Source organism: Myotis daubentonii, chromosome 13 (genome assembly GCF_963259705.1).
Source record: "Myotis daubentonii chromosome 13, mMyoDau2.1, whole genome shotgun sequence".
Classification (NCBI taxonomy): domain Eukaryota; kingdom Metazoa; phylum Chordata; class Mammalia; order Chiroptera; family Vespertilionidae; genus Myotis; species Myotis daubentonii.
The window spans coordinates 8157524-8185202 of NC_081852.1; the positions used below are offsets into that span (position 1 = coordinate 8157524).

The following is a 27679-nucleotide window of genomic DNA, read 5'->3' on the forward strand; positions in this document are numbered from 1 at the left end:
CATAAAACTTAATTAGTAGCAGACCAGAATCTAAGAGGTTTGGCTCTATTGTAGTGTTTTTTTGGTAACCCATTCTGCTACCAGACTTGAGTCTTTGGTGGTTTGTGTAGATGTTTTCTTTTTTTGTCTTTCTTTCTTTCTTTCTTTCTTTCTTTCTTTCTTTCTTTCTTTCTTTCTTTCTTTCTTTCTTTCTTTCTTTCTTCCTTTCTTCTTCTCTCTCTCTCTCTCTCTCTCTCTCTCTCTCTCTCTCTCTCCCTCCCTCCCTCCCTCCCTCCCTCCCTCCCTCCCTCCCTCCCTCCCCTCCCCTCCCCTCCCCTCCCCTCCCCTTCCCTTCCCTTCCTTCCCCTTTCTCCTTTCCCTCCCCTTCCTTTCTTTTCTTTCTTTCTTTTCTTCTTCTTTTTTTGCCTATTTAGCAACTCGTTTTCTTTCTTTTTAAAGATGATATCTTCTCTGGCGTCCAAGCTAAGACAACCAAACCAAAAAGTCGCTCTTCACAGGCAGCACCTGAACCAAGATCTGAACAGAAGGTGGCCAACATATTTGACGATCCTTTGAATGCCTTTGGAGGCCAGTAGAGCATACAGAATATGCCATCTCACTCTTCAGCTACATCCTTGAGTTAATAACGTTGTCTTATGCATTTTTTGTCTTAACTGAATTATCAGAAGCAAATACTGAAACAGTATACTCACCTCTTACTAAATGCACTTTGTATTTTTCTGCACTGGTTTTAATCATGCTTAATACTGCAAAACAAAAATAAATGTTTCACAGTGGTTTTTTTTGTTTTGTTTGTTCTTTTAAAACTGTATTTATACCAGAGGCCTGGTGCACGAATTAATGCATGGGCGGGGTCCCTCAGCCTGGCTGGCAATCGGGGCTGCAGGAGGTTGGCCGGCGGGGGGGGGGGGGGGGGGGGGAGGGTGTTGCGGGAGGTTGGCTGTGGGAGCGCACTGATGAGCATCTGCCCCCTGATGGTCAGTGTGCATCATAGTGACCAATCATTTGGTCACTTAGGCTTTTATATATATACTAGAGGCCAGGTGCACAAAAAATTGTGCACTCGGGGGGGAGGGGGGTCCCTCAGCCCGGCCTGTGCCCTCTCGCAGTCTGGGACCCCTCGGGAGATAACGACCTGCTGGCTTAGGCCTGCTCCCAGGAGGCAGAGGGCAGGCCTAATCCGTAGGTGCAGCCCCTGGTCAGGCTCAGAGCAGGGCCGATTGGGGAGTTGGGGCCCTGCCCCCTGTCATGCACAGAGCAGGGCGGATTGGGAGGTTGCGATGACACCCTCAGTCATGCTCAGGGTAGGGCTGATTGGGGGGTTGGGGCACCACCCCCTGTCACACTCAAGGCAGGGTCGATGGGGAGGTTGTGGTGCCACCCCCTGTCATGCACAGAGCAGGGCCAATCGGGGTTGGGGAGCTCCCCTCTGTCATGCACATAGCAGGGCCCATCAGGGGGTTGAGGAGCTCCCCCCTGTCACTCACAGAGTAGGGCCGATAGGGGAGTTGGGGCACCGCCCCCAGTCACACACAGAGCAGGGCGGATCAGGGGGTTGGGGTGCTGGCCTCTGTCACCCACAGAGCAGGGCCGATCAGGGGGTTGGGGTGCCGCCACTGTCACACTCAGGGCAGGGCTGATGGGGAGGTTATGGCTCTACCCCGTCACACACAGAGCAGGGCCCGTGGGGTGGGGGGGTGGGGGCACCGCCCTCTATCACCCACAGAGCAGGGCGGATCAGGGGGTTGGGGCGCCGCCACTCTCACACTCAGGGCAGGGCCGATGGGGAGGTTATGGCTCTACCCCGTCACACACAGAGCAGGGCCCGTGGGGTGGGAGGGTTGGGGCGCTGCACCCTGTCACACACAGAGCCGCAGGGCGATCAGGGGTTGGGGAGCTCCCCGTATCAGGCACAGAGCAGGGCTGATCAGGGGGTTGGGCGCCTTCCCCTGTCACAAACAGAGCAGGGCGGATAGGGAGGTTGTGGCCCCGCCCCCTGTCACAGAGCTGCAGGGCGATCAGGGGGTTTGGGCGCTGCCCCCTGTCACACTGATCCCGGTGCCGGGAGGCATATTACCCTTTTACTATATAGAATAGAGGCCTGGTGCATGGGTGGGGGCTGGCTGGTTTGCCCTGAAGGGTGTCCTGGATCAGCGTGGGGGTCCCCACTGGGGTGCCTGGCCAGCCTGGATGAGGGGATGATGGCTGTTTGTAGCTGGTCACATACCCTTCAGGGTGTGGGTCCCCACTGGGGTGCCTGGCCAGTCTGGGTGAGGGGCTGAGGGCTGTTTTCAGGCTGGGGGTGACTGAAGCTCCCAACTGCTCCTTTTTTTCTTTTTCTTTTTTTATTCTGGGCCAGCTTTAGCCTGGCTCCACCTCTGAGGCTTCAGCTGCTAAAAGCAGGTATCTGGTTTGTTTCGGTTCTATAATCGAAACTCTGTATCAACTCCAGCTCTGAGATCCCAGCCAGCTGAAAGCTGGTTTCTGGGGTTTTGTTTAGCCTCTATATTTGTTACTATGTTTCTTAAACTGCAAGCTTAGAGGCCGGCAAGGCAAGCAGGGAACGTTGCAGTCCTCCGTCACTGAAGCAAGCAAGCCTCATGTTCAGTTTAAGCTGCCTGGCTGCTGGCCGCCATCTTGGCTGGCAGTTAATTTGCATATCGCCCTGATTAGCCAATGGGAAGGGTAGCAGTCATACGCCAATTATCATGTTTCTCTATTAGATAGGATATATATATATATCTATCTATATAGATAGATAGATATAGATAGATAGATAATTAGCTTTGGTAGCCACAATATTAGGGAAGAAACCTATTTGTGCCTTTCATGAGTGGGCAAGGAATCCCAGAGGTGGCAAGCAAAAGCCAGACTGATGACCAGGAGTCTTCCTTATACATGGATGGGAGCCCTATTTTAGTCAGAGCCTGGGCAGATGGTAGAGGAAGGGGATGAGAGATTACCTACTTCATGAATCTTTGCAATAGGAGAGAAGTTTCCTTTAATATCTCTATAAGTCCACTAAGGGAAGGTTTGACAGACTATGACGCTTTACTCTCCGTTTTTGAAAATAAAGTTTTATTGGAACACAACCATACCCATTTATTTACATACTAGAGGCCTGGTGCATGAAATTCATGCACAGGTACAGTCCCTAGGTCTGGCCGGTGATCAGGGCTGATGGGGGCCTTCTGGCTGCTGGCCAGGGCCTTCCTTCGTTCTGCGCTGCCCCCTGGTGGTCCGTGCACATCATAATGAGCAGTCAAACTCCTGAGGGGACACTTTGCATATTAGCTATATATATATATATATATATGGTTCTTATCCTATCTATAATGCCAGAGTACAGTGGGGCCTTGACTTACGAGTTTAATTCGTTCCCAGACCAAGCTTGTTAAGGAGCTCATTAAGGAGCTCGTTAACTCAAATTACTCTGTCAACTCAATGCAAAAAATCGGCCAAGAGACAGCTGGTATCTCAAAAAACTAGTTAGTCGGGACACTCGTAAGTCAAGGCCCCACTGTAGTTGTGATAAAGGCTGGATGCCCAACAAAGCCTAAGATATTATCTATCTTGCCTTTTTCAGAAATCATTAGCTCATTCTTGCTCTCAGGCACCCATTTCCATTCCTTGGAGCTTTGTATTATTTTGTCCAAGAGGCAGAATGAACCTCGGTAATTGTAAGGATAAGTGCTAAGGGTGGACATGTCATCCTCTAGAGGGACATGTCATCCTCTAAGGGAACGTCCTGTAATTGTTGCCACATAGATGGCTGTCCCTCCCAGTCTGTGTTTTCCTGTGCTGTGCCATCTCGGTGCTCAGTGGTCAATCTGTAGCAATGGCACAATCTTGTAGGCAAGATTGCCTTCACCAATCCCGAAGCCACTAACTTCTTCCTTGCCCACTTTTAAGATTGAACTGGGCGTTGCTTATCTCCTAGCCAAGGGTTTTGTACAGCTGCCACAGACCAGCTCTGCTCACCCTATGACTGGAGAGGGTGTTACTAGTTGCCTATTCTTTTTCTCTGATCCTTTTGTGCATCTGATATTGTTGTACTTAACCCAGTTATTAATTAACTGGAAAGGAACAGAGGAAAGGCCAAATATTATAAGCATGCTCACTAAAGTCTAAATGATGTAGAGGGTGCTTGCCTGTCTGTCATACCTGGGAATAGGGCATTGGCCAGAGTAGGCCTGTAGGAGTGGCCACTGCAAGTGCAGAAAGATTTGATATTTAAGCTCCTAAACAAAGGGGCTCTTGTGCTCTTGCCTGCTCCTTGCTGCTGGGGTCTGACTCCTGGCTTGGGCTCACCACATGGCCCACAGCCATGTGGACCCCACACACATGGAAGGTGACTAGCCTGACACTACACCGGGTGGAACCGAAACTGGACGCTGGCTTTGCTTTGGCTCTGCTGACTCCTACCTGCGTGTTTTCCAGGACTGGTTTAAGGGGAAAGGGACTTTGGAAAATGAGCGATATAATTCCATACAAATAAAGTTTTCTACCACATCTCATCCTCATGGGGCATCTGGAAATTCTTATTCCAGAGGTGCCTCAAGAACCCCACTTCCACTAGCAACGGAGAAGAGCAGCCCATGCAATTATCCGATAACACATGTACGTTCTGTCCCCTACCTACGTACGTAGTTTCCTGCTCTGAGCTCACTGTGGTGGGTGGCTCAGGAGCATTTGTTAAACATGGTTTTCTTTGGGAGTGAACAAACCTGATCTGTCCGTATGATTGATTCCAGGGAATTCAGGAGAGTTAGAAATATGGTTAGAAAATAGGGAAATTGCTATTTTGAGAAGTTTGAAAGGGGAGGGAACTTATATTTATTGGCCCTGTGGTGAGCATTTATGTTATTTTATTACAGAAAAGGCTAACATCTGGAAGCAGTGTACAATGGTGGAACAGGTTTGGGTCTTATTATTATTATTATTATTATTATTTTATCTTTATTGTTGGAGGTATTACAGATGGGACGTCCCCTTTGTGTGTTTTTCCCCCATTGACCCCCCTCCACCCCATACCCAAGTTTGGGTCTTTTTGGGACCTAGATTAAATCTGACTCTCCACTCAGAGCTGTTCGAATGTAGGCAAATTGTTTCCCTTTCTTAGCTTTTATTTGGTCCTTTGTCAAGTAGGGTTTTCAGTACCGACTTTGCAGGATTATGAGGGGAGCGCATATGCAATGCGCACGTTCAAGGTAGGCGTGGACGCTGGAGGCGCTGGGCTCTGGAAAGCCCGCCCCCGTGGCCCGGGACCCCGGCAGCCGGAGGCCGGCGCGCCGCTCCCGGCAGCCTGTGCGCGGTCGCCAGGCCGCCCCGGGCGCTGGGCAGGTGTCCACTTCAGTCATAAAGGGTCAACATCCGGGCCACTCCCAACCGACGGCCGCCACCGAACCTGGAGAAAGCCGGCGCCCAGCAACCGCCGGCGCCTGCGGCCCGGCCTGATTGGAGGGCGGCGTGAGCGGCGGCGGGCGATTGGGTGGGTGTCACAAAGGGGCGGGGCGCGACCGGCGGCGGTGCTCCCAGTGCGGGCGGCGGGCGACCGAGCGAGCGCACCCGACAGCCGGTGAGGGCGAGCGGGCCGGATGGGGAGGGCGCCCCGGGCCGCGGGCCGCTGAGCCGGCCGCGCTGCCGCCGCTGCCGCCGGGGGCCCTAGAGCAGCGCGGCCTCCGGGCGCAGCGCAGGCGGGCCGCCCCTGCGCTGCTGCCGGAGACCCGCGCCGGGCGTCGCCGCCGGGTCACAGCCTCCACTCCCCCCCGCGCTGGGCGCGACGCCAGCCCTGACCGGAGCCGAGCGCCGTCCTCGGCGTCTGTGGAACCAGCTGCTCCCGGAGGAGCCCGGGCCGCGCAGGTGACTCGGGCGCCTGTTCCCGCGGCGCAGGATCCCCGGTGCCATAGGAGTGGCTGCAGGCTGCAGTCTAGGGCACAGGCAAGGCGTAGGCATGTGATTTCTGTAGCTTGTGCCGGAAGCTCAGGGGTCATGACAGCAGCTCATTAACATCCCCATTTTAATGACCGCATATCACCCGGATCTCTTGACGTTGGAGGGAAAGTTTAAAAGATAACTGCTCTTATGTGGCTAATACTCTTTAGGACGGGATAAAGCGGATTCCGAGTCACTGGCATTGCTTATTTGGCGCTATTATTGTTGCCTTACCTCTTTGGTTGTATTATTTTTAAAAAGTTATATATTTTTATTGATTTCAGAGAGGAAGGGAGAGAGAGAGAAACATCAATGATGAGGATCATTGATCGGCTGCCCCCTGGACGCCCCCTACTGGGGGTCGAGCCTGCAACCCGGGCGTGTGCCCTTGACCCAAATGGAACCCGGGACAGGCCGATGCTCTGCCCACTGAGCAAAGCCAGCGAGGGCTCTTTGGTTGTATTTTTAAGAACTCTTTCAGCCCCGCCAGTGTGGCTCAGTGGTTGAGCATGACCCATGCACCAAGCGGTCACAGGGCGCATGCCTGGATTCCTAGTAGCGGCGTGCGTGAGGCAGCTGATGGATATCTCCCTCATAGATGTTTCTGTCGTTCTCCTTCTCTCTCTTCCTCTCTCTCTAAAATCAACTAAAACTTATTTAAAAAAATTTTTTAAAGATCTTTTTTAGAAGGAATGAGAAATGTTTTGGGAATTGATTTAGACATGTTTTTCGATTCCATTACTCTTTACAAATATATATACCTTTTTATTGATTTCAGAGAGGAAGAGAGAGGGAGAGAGAAACATCAATGGTGAGAATCATTGATCTGCTGCTTCCTGCACGCCCCCTAGTGGGGATGGAGCCCACAACCCGGGCGTGTGCCCTGACCCGGAAAGGTGAGCTCCTGGTTCATTGGTCAACGCTCAACCACTGAACCACGCAGGCCGGCTGATTCCATTACTCTTAATAGCTAAGTCTGTTTTTTAAATTATTGGTAAAAATTCTGGACGAACTCTTTTTTCTTTATCTGCCTTCCTTTCCTCTTCCATTTTTTACCTTCTTGTTCTTGCATCATTTCCCATCCTTTAAGTCTTCAGTGCCCTTTGCTTTCCAACATCATAGCGCTCCGTCATAGGCTCAGCTGAGCATGACCACACAGCGCTTTCAGAAGCTGCCACGGACCCTGCTTGTGATACTGGCTGGGTCTCGGGCGTGTTGAGCTTCTATTTGACCCTCTACCATCATGTAGTCCTCCAGCCAGTTTAACAAGATTTAATGGCCTAAAATTGTCCTCTGTTACAGTGACTTCTACTACTGAGGAGAAATATATTTTCCTGAGGCATGTATTTCAGTTTTTGATTTGGTTACCAACCTTGCTTCTTTTTGGACATTGATTTTGCTCCATTGGTTAGGGCCCACAATTATGTTGGGTGTTCCAGCACAATTAATGCTGTCCTAGGTTGCTGTTTTTCTTTTAGCCCATACTTTATTGATTCTCCTGGTAGATGGACTTCCAAATCTGTCTTTCCTCCCATCCCCAGCTTGTCCCATTATTACATTCAGGGTATTGCTATGGAAGAGTATTGTGTGCTCCTTACATCTTCTGCCTCTAAGTTCCTTGTTCAGGCACTGGTCACCCATTCCTTTATTTCTGTAACATTCATTTCAGCATTCCTGACCCCTGACTTCTGTTGCTAGAGCTGCTACCATATATGTAGGAATGCTATTGGCTTTGGGGGAACAGATAGTGCTAGTTCTAAAGTACATTTCTTATTTAATATATCATGATAAGTATGCTCTTAAGAATCCACATGTTATCTAAAATATTAAAAAAGAAGTTTCAGTGAGGAGGAGGAAGGGTCAGGGGTTAGCTTCATAAAAAATAATTTTTTCTATAGGCATTTCAATGTATTAAAGATATAAGAAATAAAACCTGAGCAATAAGGCCATTTATTTGGCTTATATTTAAAAGCAATAATCTTTCTCTACTATCATCAGCAGTATTATTAGCACAGTACTTTGTATCCTTATATTTATTACTCATTATTTTGATAAATATATAACTATACTTAAAACAGCTGTGTTGCTAGCACCAACTTTTCTTCCTGTGATGCCATCTCTTTAGGACCATTAGCAGTTTGCACAATGCAATTCAGGTTCCTTATTAAATTAATTATACTTCGTTAGTATTATAAAAATTCATACTATAGCAGAAATCACTGTATGTGCTTGTATGTCATAAGTTGTATAAACTTTGGTGGACTTAGTTTGGAGTGAATCATAACATGATTCCCATAGGAAACCAACAAATATTTGGTTTGTTGGTTCCTTCATCTTTAAATCAGGGATAATATAGTTCCTATATCACAGGTTTGTTCTAGGAGCAATTGAAAGACTGAATATTTATGTACTCTTTCATTGAACAAACCTTTAGTGAGTACCAGTATGTACAAAACACTGTCCTAAGTAAGTAGTGTACAGTTCAGTAGAATAAGAAAGCCATGTAAAAGATGAAATTGATTGTAATGGGTGCAATATATGATAGAGGTATATGATAGAGGTGCAAAGGAGAGTAACCATAAAAGGCTTTGTGGAATAGTTGCCACTTGAGCTGAGTCTTGAAAGATGATTAGGTATTCTCAGGTAGCCAGTTGTGTTGATGGCAGTGAGTAGAGCAAAGCAGGAGGAATGATATAGAGCAGTGGTTCTCAACCTTGGCTGCACATTAGAATCACCTGGGAATCTTTTTAAAATCCTGATTTCTGGGCCTCATCCTCCAGAAATTCTGTTTCTTTGTTACTAATGTTGTGGCCCCCACCCCGCCTATAGAATGGAGATGTAGGTTACTAGTAAAACCACAGCCTTTAAAAATAACTGCTCTTTTAGACACATTTCTATGAAAAGTGCAGTGACTTCAGTGATATCTCATATTCTTTGAAAAAAAAAGTATATAATTTATCACCCATTTTTCTTCTTTACTCTTTTTTTAACTTCCCTAGTGTTCATTTTTTTATTCACCTAGGCTTACTTACTGGTATCCTTCCACTCTGAGGCTTTACCTATTCTGAAATACATTTAAAAGTTTAACCACTTCTGGACTACATCAAACAAAAAGTTTTTGCACAGTGAGGGGCACCATCAACAAAACAAAAAGTCAACCAACTGAATGGGAGAACATATTTGCAACTTATACATCTGATAAGGGGTAATATCAAGATTATATAAGGAACTCATACACTTAACACCAAAAAAGAAAAAAAAGAATACAATTAAAAAATGGGCAGAGGACCTGAATAGACATTTCTCTAAAGAGGGCATGTAGATGGCCAACAGATATATGAAGAGATGCTCAGTATCACTAATCAGGGAAATGGACATTAAAACCACAATGAGATATCATCTCACACCTGTCAGAATGTCTGTTATCACTAAATCAACAAATAAGTGCTGGTAAGGATGTGGAGAAAAGGGAACCCTCCTATGTTCTTGGTGGGATTGTAAATTATTGCAGCCACTACGGAAAACAGTACAAAGATTTCTCAAAAATAAAAAATAGAAGCCCCATATGGTCTAGCAATTCCACTTCTGGGTATTTATCCAAAGAATACAAAAATACCAATTCAAGAAGATATGTATGCACCCCTATGTCCTTACAGCATTACTAATAATAACCAAGATATGGAGGCAACCTAGACATCCATCAATAAATGAATTGATAAAGAAGACGTAGAATATAGATATCATAATATATATATAGACAATAAGCTTATGGTTGCCAATGGGGATGGGAATTTTTTTAAAAAGGTCCATTAAAAAGAAACACCAGCTTTGTATCCCTAGTGGTTGGTACATAATTGATACCTCAATAAATATTTATTGGAAGAATACTTCATTTGCACATAATGCATTTAAATAACATGAGTGAACAGATTAAAACATTTATCCACCTCTAGGAAATACTTCCCAACTTACTCTATGAGACCAATATCACTTTGGTAAGAAAATCAGACAAAGGCATATAGAGAAAATTAGGTCAAGCTTCTGGTAAAGATGGCTGAGAAGGTAAATGTGATATTCGCAGCCTCCCATAACCACATCAAAATTACAACTAAATATAGAACTACCATCATTCTGAACTGCCTGAAATCTGGCTGAATAGAAGTCCTACAACTAGAGAAGTAAAGAAGAAAGCACATTGAGATTGGTAGGAGGGGCAGAAGTGTGGACAGGTTGTGTAGTAGTTTTTTAATTGGAAAGGATATCTTCAAGGCCTACTGTGAGAAGCAGGGGTCCCCAGTCCCACACCAGTCCCCCAGCCTCCAGAAAAGAAGAGCTGGGAAGAGAAGTCCTCATAACTTCAGGCTGTAAAAACCAGCAGGGATTGTGACTGAGTGACATGGAGGCTGCTAGAGTCCCAGGGCCAGTGCACGAACTTACAAGGTCCTGCTTACTCTCAGCTCCAGGGCGGAGCGGCAGCTTTGGGGGAATCCAGGGACATATGGGGGGGAACTGGACTATCTGGCATCAAGGCAGGAATTGGGGGTGGCTTTTTCCCAGACAGGGGTGCTAGCAGGGGTCATTGTTCCTCTGCTGGAACCTCCCTGTCACAGAGTTGACTGGCAGCCAAATCTGAGTTTCCATCAGCATAGCCCACATTGTTCGCTCTACCCTGGTGATTCCCTGAGACCCTGCCCCATCCAGTTTGCAGCCCCATCCAAGCTGCAGTTGCTTTTCTATATGAATGACCTGTCCTTGCTAAGGCTCCAGACTTTGCTAAAATCTCTTAAATAAGCAGCAGCTTGAGTCAGCGTGCCCCAAACCCATTTACCAGGCTGTCTTGCTTCACAGCTGGGCCTCACCTGGGCACTTCCTAATGAAGAAGTAGCAACCACCTGCAGATCTCTTGGTAGCTCCTGCTGAGTGGCCCCAGGCAGTTGCTGACTTTGCACCTCCCAGGAGGCCCCAGAGCCAGGGCACCGGTGGGCAGCTTCAGAACATACCAGATTACAGCTCTACACATCCACAAGTGACACACTGAAGGGACACACTCGGTGAGTACCAAAGCCCCACTGAAGCAAGTCCTGCTCTATAGGTTGTCTCTTGCACAGCAGCTCTTCCATTGTACACCCAGCTGGTCTTCATAGTCAATTCCTCCCAGTGATGCCAACAGCAATCAAGGCTCAACTATAACAAGACTGTGCACACAGCCCACACAGGGGTGCAGCGTACCTAGAGTGCCCAGCTCAGGTAACTGGGGAGGTTGAGCCACTGGGCCCTACAGGACACCTACTACCCAGGGCCACTCTACCAATTCCAGGAAACATAACAATTCTACCTAATACATAGAAACAAACATAGGGAAGCAGCCAAAGTAGAGAAACATGTTACAAATGAAAGAAACGGAAGCAAGAAAACTACTGGATACAGAGTTCAAAACAATGGTTATAAGGTTACTCAAGGATCTTTTTTTTTTTTTTTAATATATTTTATTGATTTTTCACAGAGAGGAAGGGAGACAGATAGAAAGTTAGAAACATTGATGAGAGAGAAGCATCGATCAGCTGCCTCCTGCACATCTCCCACTGGGGATGTGCCCGCAACCCAGGTACATGCCCTTGACCGGAATCGAACCTGGGACCTTTCAGTCCGCAGGCTGACGCTCTATCCACTGAGCCAAACCAGTTTCGGCAGGGATCTTAATGAGAGCCTCAAGGGACTTAATGAGAGTTTTAAGGGACTTAGTGAGACTTTCAAGGATCTTAATGAGAATGTCAAAGACATGAAAAAAGGACCAGTCAGAAATTAAACATACACTAACTGAAATAAATAATAAATTACAGAGATTCAATAGTAGAGTAGAGCATTCAGAGAATCAAATCAAAGATGTAGAATATGAGGAAGCAGAAATCACCCAATCAGAAGAGCAAAAAGAAAAATAATCCAAAAATATGAAGGTAGTGTAAGGAGCCTCTGGGACAACTTCAAGCATATCAACATTTGCATCATGGGGGTGCCAGAAGAAGAGAGAGAGCAAGATATTGAAAACCTATTTGAAGAAATAATGACAGAAAACTTCCCCTACCTGGTGAAAGAAATAGACTTACAAGTCCAGGAAGCGCAGAGAACCCCAAACAAAAGGAATCCAAAGAGGACCATACCAAGACACATCATAATTAAAATGCCAAGGGCAAAAGACAAAGAGAAAATCTTAAAAGCAGCAAGAGAAAGACAGTCAGTTACCTACAAGGGAGTACCCATACGACTGTCAGCTGATTTCTCAACAGAAACTTTGCAGGCCAGAAGGGAGTGGCAAGAAATATTCAAAGTGATGAATAGTAAGGTCCTACAACCAAGATTACTCTACCCAGCAAAGCTATCATTTAGAATTGAAGGCCAGATAAAGAGCTTCACAAACAAGAAAAAGCTAAAGGAGTTTGTCACCACCAAACCAGTATTACATGAAATGTTGAAGGGTATTCTTTAAGAAGGTGAAAAAGAAGGAGGAGGGGGGGGGAGGGGAAGGGGAGAAATAAAAATATGAACAATAAAATGGCAATAAATATCTATCAACAATTCAATCTAAAAATCAAACAAAAGGAACAAGAAATCTAATGAATAAAATAAACTGATGAATAAAATAGAATCAGAGCCATAGAAACATGGAACCTACTGATGAATCTCAGAGGGAAGAGGGCTGGGGGAGAGCGGGAAGAGATTAACCGAAGATTTTATATGCATATATGCATTATCTATGGACACAGACAACAGGGTGGTGAAGGCCAGGGCAGAGTGGGAACTGGGTGGAAGGGGGCAATGGTGGAAAAAAAGGGGACATCTGAAATAATATTAAAGATTTTTTTAAAAAAGCAGCCAGGTGAAGACTGGTGGGAGGGGCAGAGATGGAACTGGTTGGTGTATGTGAAATACAGAATTTATTCTTGTATTATTTATTTATTATTGTATTAATTACTTTAGCCTACCTCTGTATGTAAAGGATTATACACCATATACAAATAGAACTTATCCTAGGAATACAAGGTTTGCTCAACATCAATGTAATACACTATGTTATAGAATAAGAGACAGAATCCACATGATCATCTCAATAGTCTGGAAAGAAAAATATTTGTCAAAATCTAACACACCTTATAGTTAGAAAAGAACAATTACCTAAACACCTGATAAAGGTAATCTGTGAAAATTCCATAGCTAAAATCATATGATGAAAGACCGAGTGCTTTCTCCCTACAATCAGGAATGAGACAAGAATGTCTGCTCTCATCCCTTAGCTTCTTTTATTTATTTATTTATTTTTACCGTCACCATCTCACCATTTATTTCAACTTTGTGTTGGAGATTCTTGTTAGGACAATTAGATAAGAAAAGGAAATAGCCATCAATTGGAAGGGAAGAAGTAAAGATCTCTATTTATAGATCACATGATCATGTATGTAGAAAACCCTAAGGAATTCACTAAAAATACTTTTAGAAATAATAAATGTTTTCAGGAAGGTTGCAGTGTACACGATCAATATATTAAAAGCAATTTTACTTCTATACACTAGCCGTGAACAATCTGAAAGTGAAATTTTATTTCAATAGTTTCAAAAAGGATAAAATTCTTTGGAATAAATACATTTTTTAAAAAAAATTCAAAACTTGTACTCTAAAAAGCATAAAACATTGTTGAAAGTTTTTATTTTATTTTAAAATATTAACAAATATTTTAATTGACTTCAGAGAGGAAGGGAGAGGGAGAGATAGAAATATCTTTGATGAAAGAAAATCATCTATCAGCTGCCTCCTTCACTCCCCACAGTGGGAACTGAGCCCACAACCCAGGTATGTGTCCGACCGGGAATTGACCCATGACCTCCTGGTTCATAGATCGATGTTCAACCACTGAGCTACACTGGCTGGGCCACTTTGATGCCTTTGATGTTGAACTTATGGAAGTCTCTGTGGTCAGAGTCATTGTCCAATATCAAAAGAACTTTAAAAGGCAGTCTCGTACTGGCGAGGTACTGTCTTCAGGGGAAGCATCGATAGACCTATCCAGAAAAGGGGTTTTCATCCAGGCCGTCTGGTGTACAACCAAACACTGGAAGCCGGTTTTTATCTTTTCCCTTCAAGGCTCAGGGGTGAGCAGCTTTATAGAGAAGGCAGTCCTGATTATAAACGCTATTGCATTTGCACAAAGCAGGAGAGTTAGCTTATCCCTTCCTTTATTAAATCCTGGTGTTTGTTTTTCTTCCCTACTAATAAATGTCGTTTTTGGCATCCCCTCGGCCCACCCCCCCTAGAATAGGACACCTTTGTCTGCATTAAAAACTTGTGACGTAGACACCCTTTCTCTTCAATGATTTTCTTTTTTGTTCTTCTCAATAACTTTCTTAATGGCATCTGGGAACTGATCTGCTCCTTCTTGGTTAGCTGAAGCTCCTGTTATCTTGACATTTTAAAAATCAAACCTCTTTCTAAAATTATCAAACCATCCTTTCCTGCCATTAAATTCTCCAGCTCTAGATCCTTCACCTTCCTTTTGCTTTAAGTTGTCATATAATGACTGTGCTTTTTCTCGAATGGAGTCTACAGGTATGTTTTTCTAGTAGCTATCTTGCCCAAACATAAAAGCTACATTTTTCAATCCAAGATCAAAAGGTATTTCACAAAAAGTGCAAGGTTTTTGTGCCTGCTGGTGTAACTGCAGCAGTGGGTTCACAAATTTCATTCCCTACTCCCCCCCCCCTTTTTTTTTTTACAAGGGTCCTTATACTGGATTCATTTATCTTGAAATGGCGAGCAACTTCAGCAATTCAGCTTTTTCTTGTAATATGACTTTACTTCTTGGGAATACTTCTAGAATCACTAGTGGCACTTTGTTTGGGTCTTATGATGGTAGTCAAGGTTTATGGTATTATACTGACCATGATGAAAAATATATGAGATCCTTGAGAGATCACTTTTAATAGCAATGTGCAATTTATTGGAGAGACGAACTGCTTACATGGCGATGATTACTATCATGGTATTTTAAGCAGATTCTCACAACACGAGCTCACCACTTATAGAGGTAGGAGGTAACTACAAAATTATTATAGTAGTACAGTATGTACTACAGTTAATTTTATCCAGTTATGATTTAATATATATTTACATTTGTTTTTATTTCTTTCAACTGAATGGTGTGTATAGTCTGGTTTGTGTGCTTAAATTTTGATAAATCTTAACTGTGTAATAGATTTGTATATATTTTGTGGCAGTAAATTACAAAATAAAGTAGTTTCTACATATATTTTTTACATCCATGACATACCAAACTTTTTTTTCAATATTTCAAGGCACCACAATTTGTGAGTTTTTCAAATTGTCATAAATCTCCCTGCATATAAGTGAACCTGCACAGTACAAACCTGTGTTATTCAAGGGTTAGCTGTAACGTAAAACTTTATTACTTTGGATTAGGCAAAGCTTTTAAAATATGACACCCAAAGCACAAACAGCAAAAGAAAAATAGCCAAATTGGAGTTTATTAAAATTAAAAAATTTTATTTAACCATCAATATAATTAAAAGACAACCCTTAAAATTTAAGAGACTTCTATTTAGAAAACAAAAAATCCTTACAACTCAATAACAAAAAGACAACCCAGTTAAAAATGGACAAAGGATCTGAATAGACTTTCTTAATAGACATTTCTATGAAGAAGATATACAAATGACCAATAAGCACATAAAATGATGCTTAACATCATTAGTTATTAAAAAAAGGCAAGCCATAACCACAATGAGATACTACTTCATACCAACTAGTATGGCTTTAGTAAAATATACAATAAAAGTATTGGCAAGGGTGTAGGGAAATCGGCATCCTCATTCATTGTAGGTGGGAATGTAAAATGGTTCAAAACTTGAAAACTTTTTAAAGCAGTTTGATAGTTCCACAAATTACTAAATGTGGAGTTATCCCATAACCCAGTAATCCCACTCTTAGATATATCTATGGAAGAAAAAGGAAAACATGTCCACACAAAAACTTGTAATTGAATGTTCTCATAGCATTATTCATAAGAACCAAAAATTAGACACAACCCAAAATGCCCATTTACTGATGATTAGGTAAACAATATTTATTCATTAATTAAAAAATAGAATGAAGTACTGATACATCCTAAAACATGGATGAACTTTGAAAACATTATGTTAAGTGTACGAAACCAGTCACAAAAGGTTACATATGCAACTTTCTACTTATGTGAGTGTCTGGAATAGGCAAAATTATAGGGACAGAAAGTAGATTAGTGTTTGCCTAGGGCTGAGAGGGAAAGGAGAATTTGGTAGTGATGTCTAAAGAGTTCCTTTCCTAGGTGATGAAAATGTTCTAACAAGGATTATGCTGATGGCTGTACAATTCTGTGAACATACTATAAACCAGTAAGTTTTAGACTTTAAATAGGTGAATCCTATGGGATGTAAATTATATCTAGGGAAAGCTTTTATAGGATCTACCTACCTTTCCAGGAAGATGTATATAATCTGTTCTCTCATTTAAGTTCAAGGCCCCCTTCCTTTACAAAGTTTTTGCTGATTAATAGCAATTTATTTGATTATTCCTATTCTTCTAATTATACACTGGTCATTTATCTTACTACTACTGTTGGTTATGTTTGCCTCTCGTATTTATTAGTCATTTTATGTTTGTGTGTAGAGATTATGTTTAATGTTCATTACCAATATTAACTATCTCAATGCTATACTGATAAACTGTAAATCCAAATCCTCATTGATTATTTAGTGATTCTTATTTTTAAGGAAACTATTAAGATGATTGCTATTCCTTTTATTTAGTGTGATTCAAATGTATAGTGGTTATGAAGTTATGCTTTGTACGGGTTAGAAAACATAAATTTTTGAAAGTTCTGCAAATGTATACCTATTAATAAGAAAATATTTGTAAGCAACTGTGCTGAGCTCTAGTAAGACACAGAAAATTATTGCAATTATACAGTTTAAAAATGATCTTTTAGTCTAATGGAGTGAAGGAGTGATTTCAGAGGCAAATGTGAGAAGTTTAGGATTAGACAACTTAAGCACTTAAAATGAATTCTGGGGCGTGGAAGACTGGGCCATAGTTATTCAGAAAATGTTTATGGAGGAATGAGATTTTCAGATAGGCTTCTTAAAAAATTCTTGTTTTTTAGGTACTAAAGTCAAAACATGAACAATGATATATATTACCAATGTTCAAAGCTGATTTGGCTAGAACTGGAATATAGTTGCCTACTACATATTCCAAAGGATTTAACAAAGTCAAAGTAATGGATAACAAAAAAGATCCTCCATTCTTCAATGAAGATAATGTGGGACCACTTTACTACAAACTTCTTTTTTATACCATGGAGCTCTTCATTGAAACATTGACTGGGACATGTTTTGAACTGAGAGTTTCACCATTGGAAGCTGTTATTTCTGTGAAAGCAAAAATTCAAAGATTGGAAGGTACTCATCTTTCTTTTTTCCTTCTTTTTTTAATTTTTAGGATATGAGGACTATATTTGTTCATAAAGAGTGTATAAATAACTTTAACTTTTCTTCCAGAGAAAATGCCAAACATACATGGATTTAGAAAATATAGGATAATGAACCCCCATATATAGCCCTTACTCAGCTTCAACAGTTATCAACTCATGAGCTATCTCATTATCATTTCTGCATTCCTCTACCTCAGTTCCCTTCTACCCAGAGTTTTTTTTTTTAAGCAAATCCGTGGTATCATGTTAGTGGTGTGAAATTATATTTTAAAAATGGTTTTTCAACAGGTTATGATGACATGCAAATTCTTCCATAACTACCTTACAGTTACTTTTTTAATTCCTTTTTTTTATTGTTTAAAGTATTACATATGTCTCCTTTTTCCCCCCATGGACCCCGCCCTGGCCACTCCCACCCCCCAGGACAAGCCTCCACTGCCCCAGTGTCCAGATCCATTGGTTATGCTAATATGCATGCATACAAGTCCTTCGGTTGATCTCTTACCCCTTTCTCACTTCCCTCCCCTGCCTTCCTTCTGAGCTTTGACAGTCCATTTGGTGTTTCTATTTTTTTAAAAAATATATTTTATTGGTTTATTAATAGAGAGGAAGGGAGAGGGATAGAGAGTTAGAAACGTCAATGAGAGAGAAACATCGATCAGCTGCCTTCTGCACACCCCCAACTGGGGATGTGCCTGCAACCAAGGTACATGCCCTTGCCCAGAATCGAACCTGGGGCCCTTCAGTCCACAGGCTGACGCTCTACCCACTGAGCCAAACTGGTCAGGGCCATTTGGTGTTTCTTTGTCTCTGGATCTGTTTTTGTTCATCAGTTTATGTTGTTCATTATAGTCCACAAATGAATGAGATCATGTGATATTTATCTTTCTCCAACTGGCTTATTTCGCTTAGCATAATGCTCTCCAAATCCATCCATGCTGTTGCAAATGGTAAAAGTTCCTTCTTTTTTACAGAAGCGTAGTATCCCATTGTGTAGCTGTACCACACTTTTTTAATCTACTCATATGCTGATGGGCACTTAGGTTGTTTCCAAATCTTAGCTATTGTAAATTGTGCTGCTATGAACATAGGGGTGTATATGTCCTTTCTGATTGGTGTTTCTGATTTCTTGGGATATATTCTAGAAACAGGATTACTGGGTCAAATGGGAGTTCCATTTTTAACTTTTTGAGGAAACTCCATGCTGTTTTCCACAGTGGCTGCACCAGTCTGCATTCCCACCAGCAGTGCACGAGGATTCCCTTTTCTCCATATCCTCGCCAGCACTTGTCATTTGTTGATTTGTTGATGATAGCCATTCTGACAGGTGTGAGATGGTATCTCATTGTCATTTTGATTTGCATCTCTCGGATGATTGGTGACTTTGAGCATGTTTTCATGTGTGTCTTGGCTTTCTGAATGTCTTCTTTTGAAAAATGTCTATTAAGGTCCTTTGCCCATTTTTTGATTGGATTGTTTATCTTCCTTTTGTTAAGTTGTATGAGTTCCCTGTAAATTTTGGAGATTAAACCCTTATCAGAGATAGCATTGGCAAATATGTTCTCCCATGCAGTGGGACCTTAACAGTTGCTTTTAATGGGACATAGTAATTGAGTTTCCTTTGAGAATACTTTCTAAAAATTTATTTATTTATTTTTATAATTCTTTATTGTTGAAAGTATTACATATGGCTCCCTTTCCCCCCCATTGATATCTTCCAGCCTGCACCAATCAGAAAGAATGTATGCACCCTATTGTATGTGTCCATGGGTTATGCAATATATGCATACAAGGTCTTTGGCTGATTACCTCCCAACCAACCACCCTCCTACACCTTCCCTCTGAGATTCTGCACTCTGTTACATGCTTCTAAGTCCCTGGATCCACTCTGTTCATCAGTTTATTTTGTTACTTAGATTCCACATATGAGTGCGATTATGTGATACTTATCTTTCTCTGAATGACTTATTTCACTTAGCATGATACTCTCCAGGTCCCTCCAGGTTGTTTTAAAGCAGTGGTTCTCAACCTTGGCTGCACATTAGAATCACCTGGGAATCTTTTTAAAATCCTGATTTCTGGGCCTCATCATCCGGAAAGTCTGTTTCTTTGTTACTAATGTTGTGGCCTCACCCCATAACAAAGAAACAGACTTTCCGGAGGATGAGGCCCAGAAATCGGGATTTTAAAAAGATTCCCAGGTGATTCTAATGTGCAGCCAAGGTTGAGAACCGCTGTCTTAAAGGGTAAGAGAGTCTTCTTTTTTACAGATGCATAGTATTCCATGGTATAAATGTACCACATCTCTTTTATCCACCATCTACTGATGGGCACTTGGGCTGTTTCTAGAGCTTAGCTATTGCAGATTGTGCTGCTATGAACATAGAGGTACACACATCTTTCTGATTGGTGCTTCTGGTTTCTTAGGATATATTCCTAGAAGTGGGATCACTGGGTCAAATGGCAGTTCCATATTTAATTTCTTGAGGAAACTCCATATTGTTTTCCATAATAGTTGCACCAGTCTGCATTCCCACCAGCAATGTACTAGATTCCCTTTTCTCCACATCCTCGCTCACAAATGTCATTTGTTGATTTGTTGATGGTAGCCATTCTGACAGGTGTGAGGTGATACCTCATTGTCATTTTAATTTGCATCTCTCTGATGATGAGTGACTTTGAGCATTTTTTCATATGTCTCTTGGCCATCTGTATGTTCTCTTTGGAGAAGTGTCTATTTAGGTCCTTTGTCCATTTTTAAATTGGATTGTTTGTCTTACTTTTGTTAAGTTGTATGAGTTCCTTATATATTTTGGATATTAATCCTATATCAAATGTATCATTGCCAAATATGTTCTCCCATACAGTGGGCTCTCTTTTCGTTTTGTTGATGGGGTTTCTTTTGCTGTGCAGAAGCTTTTTATTTTGATGTAGTTCCATTTGTTTATTTTTTCCTTAGTTTCCTTAGCCTTAGGAGATGTATCTGTAAATATATTGCTACAAGAGATTTTGCTGCCAACGGTTTCTTCTAGGATTTTGATGGTTTCACAGCTTACATTTAAGTCTTTTATCCATTTTGAGTTTATTATTGTGTATGGTGTAAGTTGGTGGTCTAGTTTAATTTTTTTTGCATGTATCTGTCCAATTTGCCCAACACCATTTATTGAGGAGACTGTTTTGACTCCATTGTATCCTCTTATCTCCTTTGTCAAATATTAATTGAGCGTAATGGCTTGGGTCGATTTCTGGGTTCTCTGTTCTGTTCCATTGATCTATATGTCTGTTCTTGTGCCAGTACCAGGCTGTTTTGATTACAGTGGCTTTGTAGTATAACTTGAAATCTGGTATTGGATTCCTTCAACTTTTTTTTTTCTTCTTCTCAAATTTTCTGCAGCTACTCGGGGTCTTTTTTGATCCAAAAATAATTTATGGAGTATATGCCATGGGTATTTTAATAGGGATTGCATTAAATCTGTAGATTGCCTTGGGTAATATGGACATTTTAATGATGTTGATTCTACCAATCCATGAACACAGTATATTCTTTCACTTATTTATAGCTTCTTCTATTTCTTTTTTCAACGTCCTATAGTTTCCCGAGTACAGGTCTTTTGCCTCTTTGGTTAAGTTTATTCCTAAGTATCTTAATTTTTTTTTGTTGCAATGGTAAGTGTGATTGTTTGTTTAGTTTCTCTTTCTGAGAATTCATTATTGGTGTATAAAAGAGCCATTATTTTTTGTTTAAATGTACTTTTCTGAGAAGAGTTTTTGGCTTACACTTACATATATTTAAAGTTTTGTCATTATAGCAGGGCTACTGAATATTGTACAATATCTCTTTTGTGGTTTGTATATTTGTGTAACGTGTCATAAGTTATGTAAAATTTGAGTCTTCTTCTTTATACTTTGCAGATTCCTGAAATAAATGGCATTTTCCTTTATAGTCAAAAATCCAGTTTTGACTAGAAAGTTAAAGTCTCCATACAACACTAAATGGATTTTTGCTTTTTGAGTCAGCTGGAATTTTCTTGTAAAGATAGTAACATCATTGCCTTTCAGCACTGTTTAAATTCAAAATTGTAGAAGGATGAGGAGGGTTGGAGTTTTTGATTGGTAAAATCAAGAATCCTGGTATCTGATCTTCTGAGTAACTAACTTCTTGTCCTCTGTAGGAGGGGCAATGGCAGGGTAAAACCAATGGCTTTGTAGTTATTAGATAGTTGAATCCTAGGTTATATAATTAGAAATGCAGTTATTGGGAAATTAAATGAGGTAATATATAAAATGCCTATTGTCTTAGTCTGCTTGGGCTGTCATAACAAAATACTATAGACTGGGTGGCTTAAAGAACAGAATTTTTTTTTCTCGCAGTTCTGTAGGCTGAAAGGCAGATCAGGATACCAGGATGGTCAGGTTCAGGTGAGGGCTTTTCTGACCTGTAGACAGCCACCTTCTCACTGTGTCCTCACCTGGGAGACAGGCAGAGGGAGAGGGAAAGGGAGAGGAGAGGGAGGAAAAGAGAGCACTCTGGTATCTCTTCCTAAAGGGCACTGATTCCACTATGAGGTGTTCACCCTCATGACTTCATCTAAACCCAGAAGAAGATTTCCCAAAGACTATCTCCAAATACTATCATAATTGGGAATTAGGGCTTCAGTCCATAGCACCTACCACTAGTGGTCAGTAGATCACAATTCCTATTTGCATTCCTCATCCTCATACCCTCCAATGCTTTCTTGTAACTTCTTGCAGTCCATGGGCAGTGACTGTCATTCTGTTCTTCAGGAGGCTACAACCAGTTATTGAATTAGTCTAGTCTTTCCTCACTAATGTAATTTCATATCTGTCATATATAACATTTTTTATATACTGCTCTTTTGATCACTCGATCTTTGTTTAGCTTTACCTATGACAATATTATACTCTCTTATTTATTACTAGAGGCCCAGTGCATGAAATTCATGCACTTGGGGGGCGGGGGTTGTCCCTCAGCCCAGCCTGTGCCCTCTCGCAGTCCAGGAGCCCTTGGGGGATGTCCAACTGCCGTAGAGGTGGGAGAGGTTCCCGCCACCGCCACTGCTCTTGCCAGCTGTGAGCCCGGCTTCTGGATGAGCGTGCTCCCCCTGTGGGAGTGCACTGACCACCAGGGGGCAGATCCTGCATTGAGCGTCTGCCCCCTAGTGGCCAGTGCATATCATAGCAACCAGCCATTCCCCTGTTTGATTGATTTGCATATTAGCCTTTTATTATGTAGGACTAGAGGCCCGGTCGTGCACCAGTGGGGTCCCTCAGTCTGGCCTGTGGGGATCAGGCTGAAATCAGCTGTCCGACAATCCCGAGGGGTCCTGGATTGTGCGAGGGTGGTTCTCGGGTGACACACCCTGGAATTGGGCTCCCTCCTCTTTGGTTCCAGGTGCATCACCCAAGAACGGCAGCTACCAAATCACCGCAGCTCAGCAGCTCCTGTGTTGAGCATCTGCCCCCTGATGGTCAGTGCATGTCATAGCTACTGGTCTGAGCATCTGCCCCCTGGTGGTCATTGTGCATCATAGCTACCGGTCGGACAGTCGAATGGTAGGATGGTTGCTTAGGCTTTTATATATATAGATAATATAATTTATGTTTTATTTTTATTTTTAAATATATTTCTGTAGATTTCAGAGAGGAAGGGAGAGGAAGGGAGAGAGAGACACATCGGCTGCCTCCTGCATGCCCCACACTAAGGATCAAGCCCGCAACCCAGGCATGTGCCCTGACCGGGAATTGAAGCATAACCTTCTGGTTCATAGATCAGTGCTCAACCGTTGAGCCATGCTGGGTAATTTATTTATTTATTTATTTATTTATTTATTTATTTATTGCTTAAAGTATTACAAAGAGTATTACATATGTCTCCTTTTTTTTTTCCCCCGCCCTTGACAATCCCCTGGCCTCCCCTACCCCCCAGTGTCTTATGTCCATTGGTTATGCTTATATGCATGCATACAAGTCCTTCGGTTGATCTCCTACCCCCCCCTCTTGCCCCTCCACCCTCCCCGGCCTTCCTGCTATAGTTTGACAGTCTGTTCAAGGCAGCTTTGCCTCTGTATCTATTTTTGTTCATAAGTTTATAATGGTCTTTATTATCCATAAATGAGTGAGATCATGTGGTATTTTTCCTTCATTGACTGGCTTATTTCACTTAGCATAATGCTCTCCAGTTCCATCCATGCTGTTGCAGATGGTAAGAGTTCCTTCTTTTTTACAGCAGCATAGTATTCCATCGTGTAGATGTACCACAGTTTTCTAATCCATTCATCTACTGATGGGCACTTTTATTGCTAGAGAGAGAGAGAGAGGAAGGGGGAGAGAGAGAGAGAGCGAGAGAGAGAAACATTCATTAATGTGAGAAGGAAACATCCATGGCTGCCTCCTGCACACCCTCCTATTGGGGATCAAGCTCACAACCCAAGACGTGCCCTGACTGGGAATCAAACTGGCAACCTTTTGGTGCACAGGACAACACCCAACCAACTGAGCTACCCTGGCTAGGACTATCTATATATATAAAAGGCTAATATGCAAAGTGTCCTGTAGGGAGTTTGACTGTGAGACCAGGAGTTTGATCGCTTGCTATGATGTGCGCTGCCCATGAGGGGGCAGTGCGGAACGTGGTGGGTGACCAGTGGCAGCAGCAGGGTACTGAGGAAGTGAGGAAAAGAGGAGGCGGGGAGGTGGGAAGGCAGGGGGAACCACACGGGTGGGCGGTGCGCGGATGGTGAGGGAAGGGGGAGGCGGGGAGGTGGGGAACCCCACCGGCCAGGCCTAGGTACCCTACCCATGCGTGAATTTCACGCACCAGCTCTCTAGTAATTTATAAGTTTTGATAGCTGATGGTGCCTGTACATTAAGGATTTTTATGTCTTCTTGGAGAATTGACTCCCTTATCATTATGTAATGCACCTCCATCCCTGATAACTTTCCTTGCTTTTAAGTATACTTTATCTACAATTAATTTAGCGACTCTCACTTTCTTTTGATTAGCGTTAGCATGGAATATCTTTCTCCATCTTTTTACTCTCCCCTTCCTTTGAGGTATAGTTGAAAAAACTGTACCAGCCCCTATTCAATCAGCCCTCTGTATCGTAGGTTTTACATTGATTAAAAATAGTTTCAATCTATGGTTAGGAATCCATAGATGTGGAGGGCTAACTATATGCATTGTTTTATGCCATTTCATTTCCTATTTATTTATTTATTTATTTATTTATTTATTTATTTTTTATTCCTTACCTGAGGATATTTTTCCACTGATTTTCAGAGAGACTGGAAGAGAGGGACAGACAGAGAGAAAAAGTGATGTGAGAGAAACACATTGATTGGTTGCCTCCTTCATGTGCACCTACTGGAGCCCAGGCCCGGGAGGAGCCTGCGACTGAGGTATGTGCTCTTGATTGGAATTGAACCCGGGACCCTTCAGTCTGCAGGCCAACACTCTATCGACTGAGCCAAACCAGCTAGGGCTTTTATGCCATCTATACTAATAAAAGGGTAATGTGCTAAGTCGACTGGGAGACCTTCCGGGAGACCTTGCAGATGTCCTTCTGGACAAAGCCATGGTGGCGGGGCCTAGGCAGAGGCGGTTAGGGGTAATCAGGCTGGCAGGGGAGGGAAGTTGGGGGTGATCAAGCTGGCAAGGGGGCGCAGTTGGAGGCAAGCAGGCCAGCGGGGGGCGGGGGGCAGTTGGGGGCGAGCAGGCCGGCTGGGGGGCAGTTGGGGGTGATAAGGCCAGCAGGGGGTGCATATGGGGGTGAGCAGGCCAGCAGGGTGGTCAGTTGGGGGCGAGCAGGCTGGTAGGGGGGCAGTTGGGGGCAAGCATGCTGGCAGGGAGGCAGTTAGGGGCAAGCAGGCAGGCAGGGGCAGCAGTTGGGGGTGATCAGGCCAGCTGGGGGGCAGTTGGGGGTGAGCTGGCCGGCAGGGGGGCAGTTTTGGGCGATCAGGCCAGCGGGGGGCACTCAGACCAGCGGGAGGGGGCAGTTAGGGGTGATCAGGCCAGAGGGGGGCAGTGGGGGTGATCAGGCTGGCAGGCAGAGTGGTTAGGGGCGATCAGGCAGGCAGGCAGGTGAGCAGTTAGGAGCTAGCGGTCCCAGATTGTGAGAGGGATCCCAGATTGGAGAGGGTGGAGGCTGGACTGAGGGACACCCCCCCTCCCGTGCACAAATGTCGTGCACCGAGCCACTAGTTTTACATAAGGGACTTGGGCATCTGCAGATTTTGATACCTGAGGGTGGTTCTAGAACCAATCCACATGGATACCAAGGGACAACTACTTTTAATGTATATGTATCTGTATATTTAAAGTGGTTTTATTATAGACAACATATAGTTGGGTCTTACTTTTTGATCCAGTCTGATGATCTCTAATCATTTTATATGGTTCTATTTTATCTCCTTTCTTAACATCAGTTATATTTTTTAAACTTTTTTTAATGGTTGCACTACAGTTGACAATATGCATTTATAGCTAATCTAAGTTTGCTTTCAAACACTACCTCTTCACAGGTATTGTAACTATCTAGTAATAACTAAATATTCCTAATTTCTCTCTCTCACTTGTATCATTGTTATCATTCATTTTATTTATAAGCCATAATCAATGATACATTGCTGTTATTATTATTTTTAACAAACTATTATCTGTTAGATCAACTAAGATTAAAGCTAATAAAAGTTTTTATTTTACCTTCACTCATTCCTCCTTTGGTGCTCTTACTTTTTTTTATGTAGATCTGACTTTCTGACCTATATCATTTCCTTCTCTCTGAAGAACTTTTTTTTGGGAGGGTGGGGGGATCACGGTGCAGACGGGGGATCGCGGTGCAGGTAGGGGATCGCGGTGCAGGTGGGGGATCCGGGTGCAGGTGGGGGAGTGGGGGATCGCGGTGCAGGCGGGGGATCCAGGTGCAGGTGGGGGGATCGCGGTGCAGGTAGGGGATCGCGGTGCAGGTGGGAGATCGCGGTGCAGGTGGGGGAGTGGGGGATCGCGGTGCAGGTGGGGGACCGCGGTGTAGCACCCGTTGCCACGCACGAGGGCGGCTTCTAAAGCAGACACCGCCCGTGGGAAAGCTGAGCTTGTGGTGCCAACACGCTCTCAGCTGAGGACGAGCCAGAATCTGCCTCCGGGACGCTGGGGTCGAGGGCGGCGGAGGTCTTGCTGTGCCTGCGGCACTGACAGCTGGAAGGCCAGTTCTCTCTCTGAAGAACTTTGAACATTTCTTACAAGGCAGGTGTACTGGCAACAAATTGCCTCAATTTTTGTTTATGGGAGAAAGCCCATTTCTCCTTTACTTTTGAAGGATAGTTTCATAGGGTATAGGATTCTAGGTCGGTGGTCTTTTTCTTTCAACACTTTATATTTCACTCCACTTTCTTTTTTGTTATTTCTGATAAATTCCCTGTAATTATTATCCATGTAATTTTCCCCTCTAGCTTCTTTAAAGATTTTTCTCTTTGTCTTTGCTTTTCTGCAGTTTGATATGATGTGCTTAAGTATAGATTTATAAATTTTATCCTACTTGATGTTTTCTGAGCTCTTGTCAATCTGCTTTGGTGTATCTTATTAATTTTGGAATATTCTGGCCACTATTACTTAAGCTATTTCTTCTGTTTCATTTTATCTTTTTTACTAGTATCCAGTTGTACTTTGTGAATTTTTCCCACAGTTCTTGGGTGCTCTGTTTTTGTTTTCATTCATTTTTTTCTTTACATTTTAGTTTGGGAAAGTTGGTATTGACATTTATTTAAACTCACTGATTTTTTCCTTGCCATATCCCATCTACTGATGAGTGAACCCATCAAAGGCGATTTTTATTTGTGTTTTTTTTTTATTTCTAGCATTTACTTCAGTCCTTTCTTACAGTTTTTTCAGTCTCTCTGTCATTACCCATCTGTTTTTGCATGTCATCTACTTTTCTGCTAAAATTCCTAACATATCAATCATAGTTATTTTAACTTCCTTGTCTGATAATTCCAAAATTTCAGCACTGATCTTTATTTTGTCTCTTCAGACTGTATATTTTTTCTTGTCTTTTAACATGCTTTGTAATTTTTTTTGTTTAATGTTGGATATAATATATCAGATAATAGTTACTGAGGTAAATGGGCTTTTTTTTTATATATATATTCAGATGGCTAGGAAGATGGGCTATATTTAATGTTTGTTGTAGCTATAAGTGC

The 27679-nt window shown here is 42.8% G+C and overlaps 2 protein-coding genes across 8 annotated transcripts in view; both read left to right on the plus strand.

Moving 5' to 3' along the window:
* LOC132214735 (WASH complex subunit 2A-like) overlaps positions 1–776 on the plus strand; it is a 76404-nt gene extending 75628 nt beyond the window's left edge. For both annotated transcript variants that reach the window (XM_059662117.1, XM_059662118.1), the window contains one exon: positions 439–776. In XM_059662117.1, coding sequence (XP_059518100.1) covers positions 439–575 — 137 coding nt within the window. In that variant the 3' untranslated portion in view covers positions 576–776. The remainder of the gene's footprint in view (positions 1–438) is intronic.
* A 4626-nt stretch (positions 777–5402) lies between these two features.
* Positions 5403–27679, plus strand: part of ZFAND4 (zinc finger AN1-type containing 4) — a 91407-nt gene continuing 69130 nt past the window's right edge. For 2 of the 6 annotated variants that reach the window (XM_059662119.1, XM_059662122.1), the window contains exons 1-2: positions 5520–5862; positions 17135–17432. In XM_059662119.1, coding sequence (XP_059518102.1) covers positions 17252–17432 — 181 coding nt within the window. In that variant the 5' untranslated portion in view covers positions 5520–5862; positions 17135–17251. Of the gene's footprint in view, positions 5492–5515; positions 5863–17134; positions 17433–27679 lie in introns of those variants that run through there. The other 4 variants (XM_059662121.1, XM_059662120.1, XM_059662123.1 and 1 more) reach the window with 4 other exon arrangements.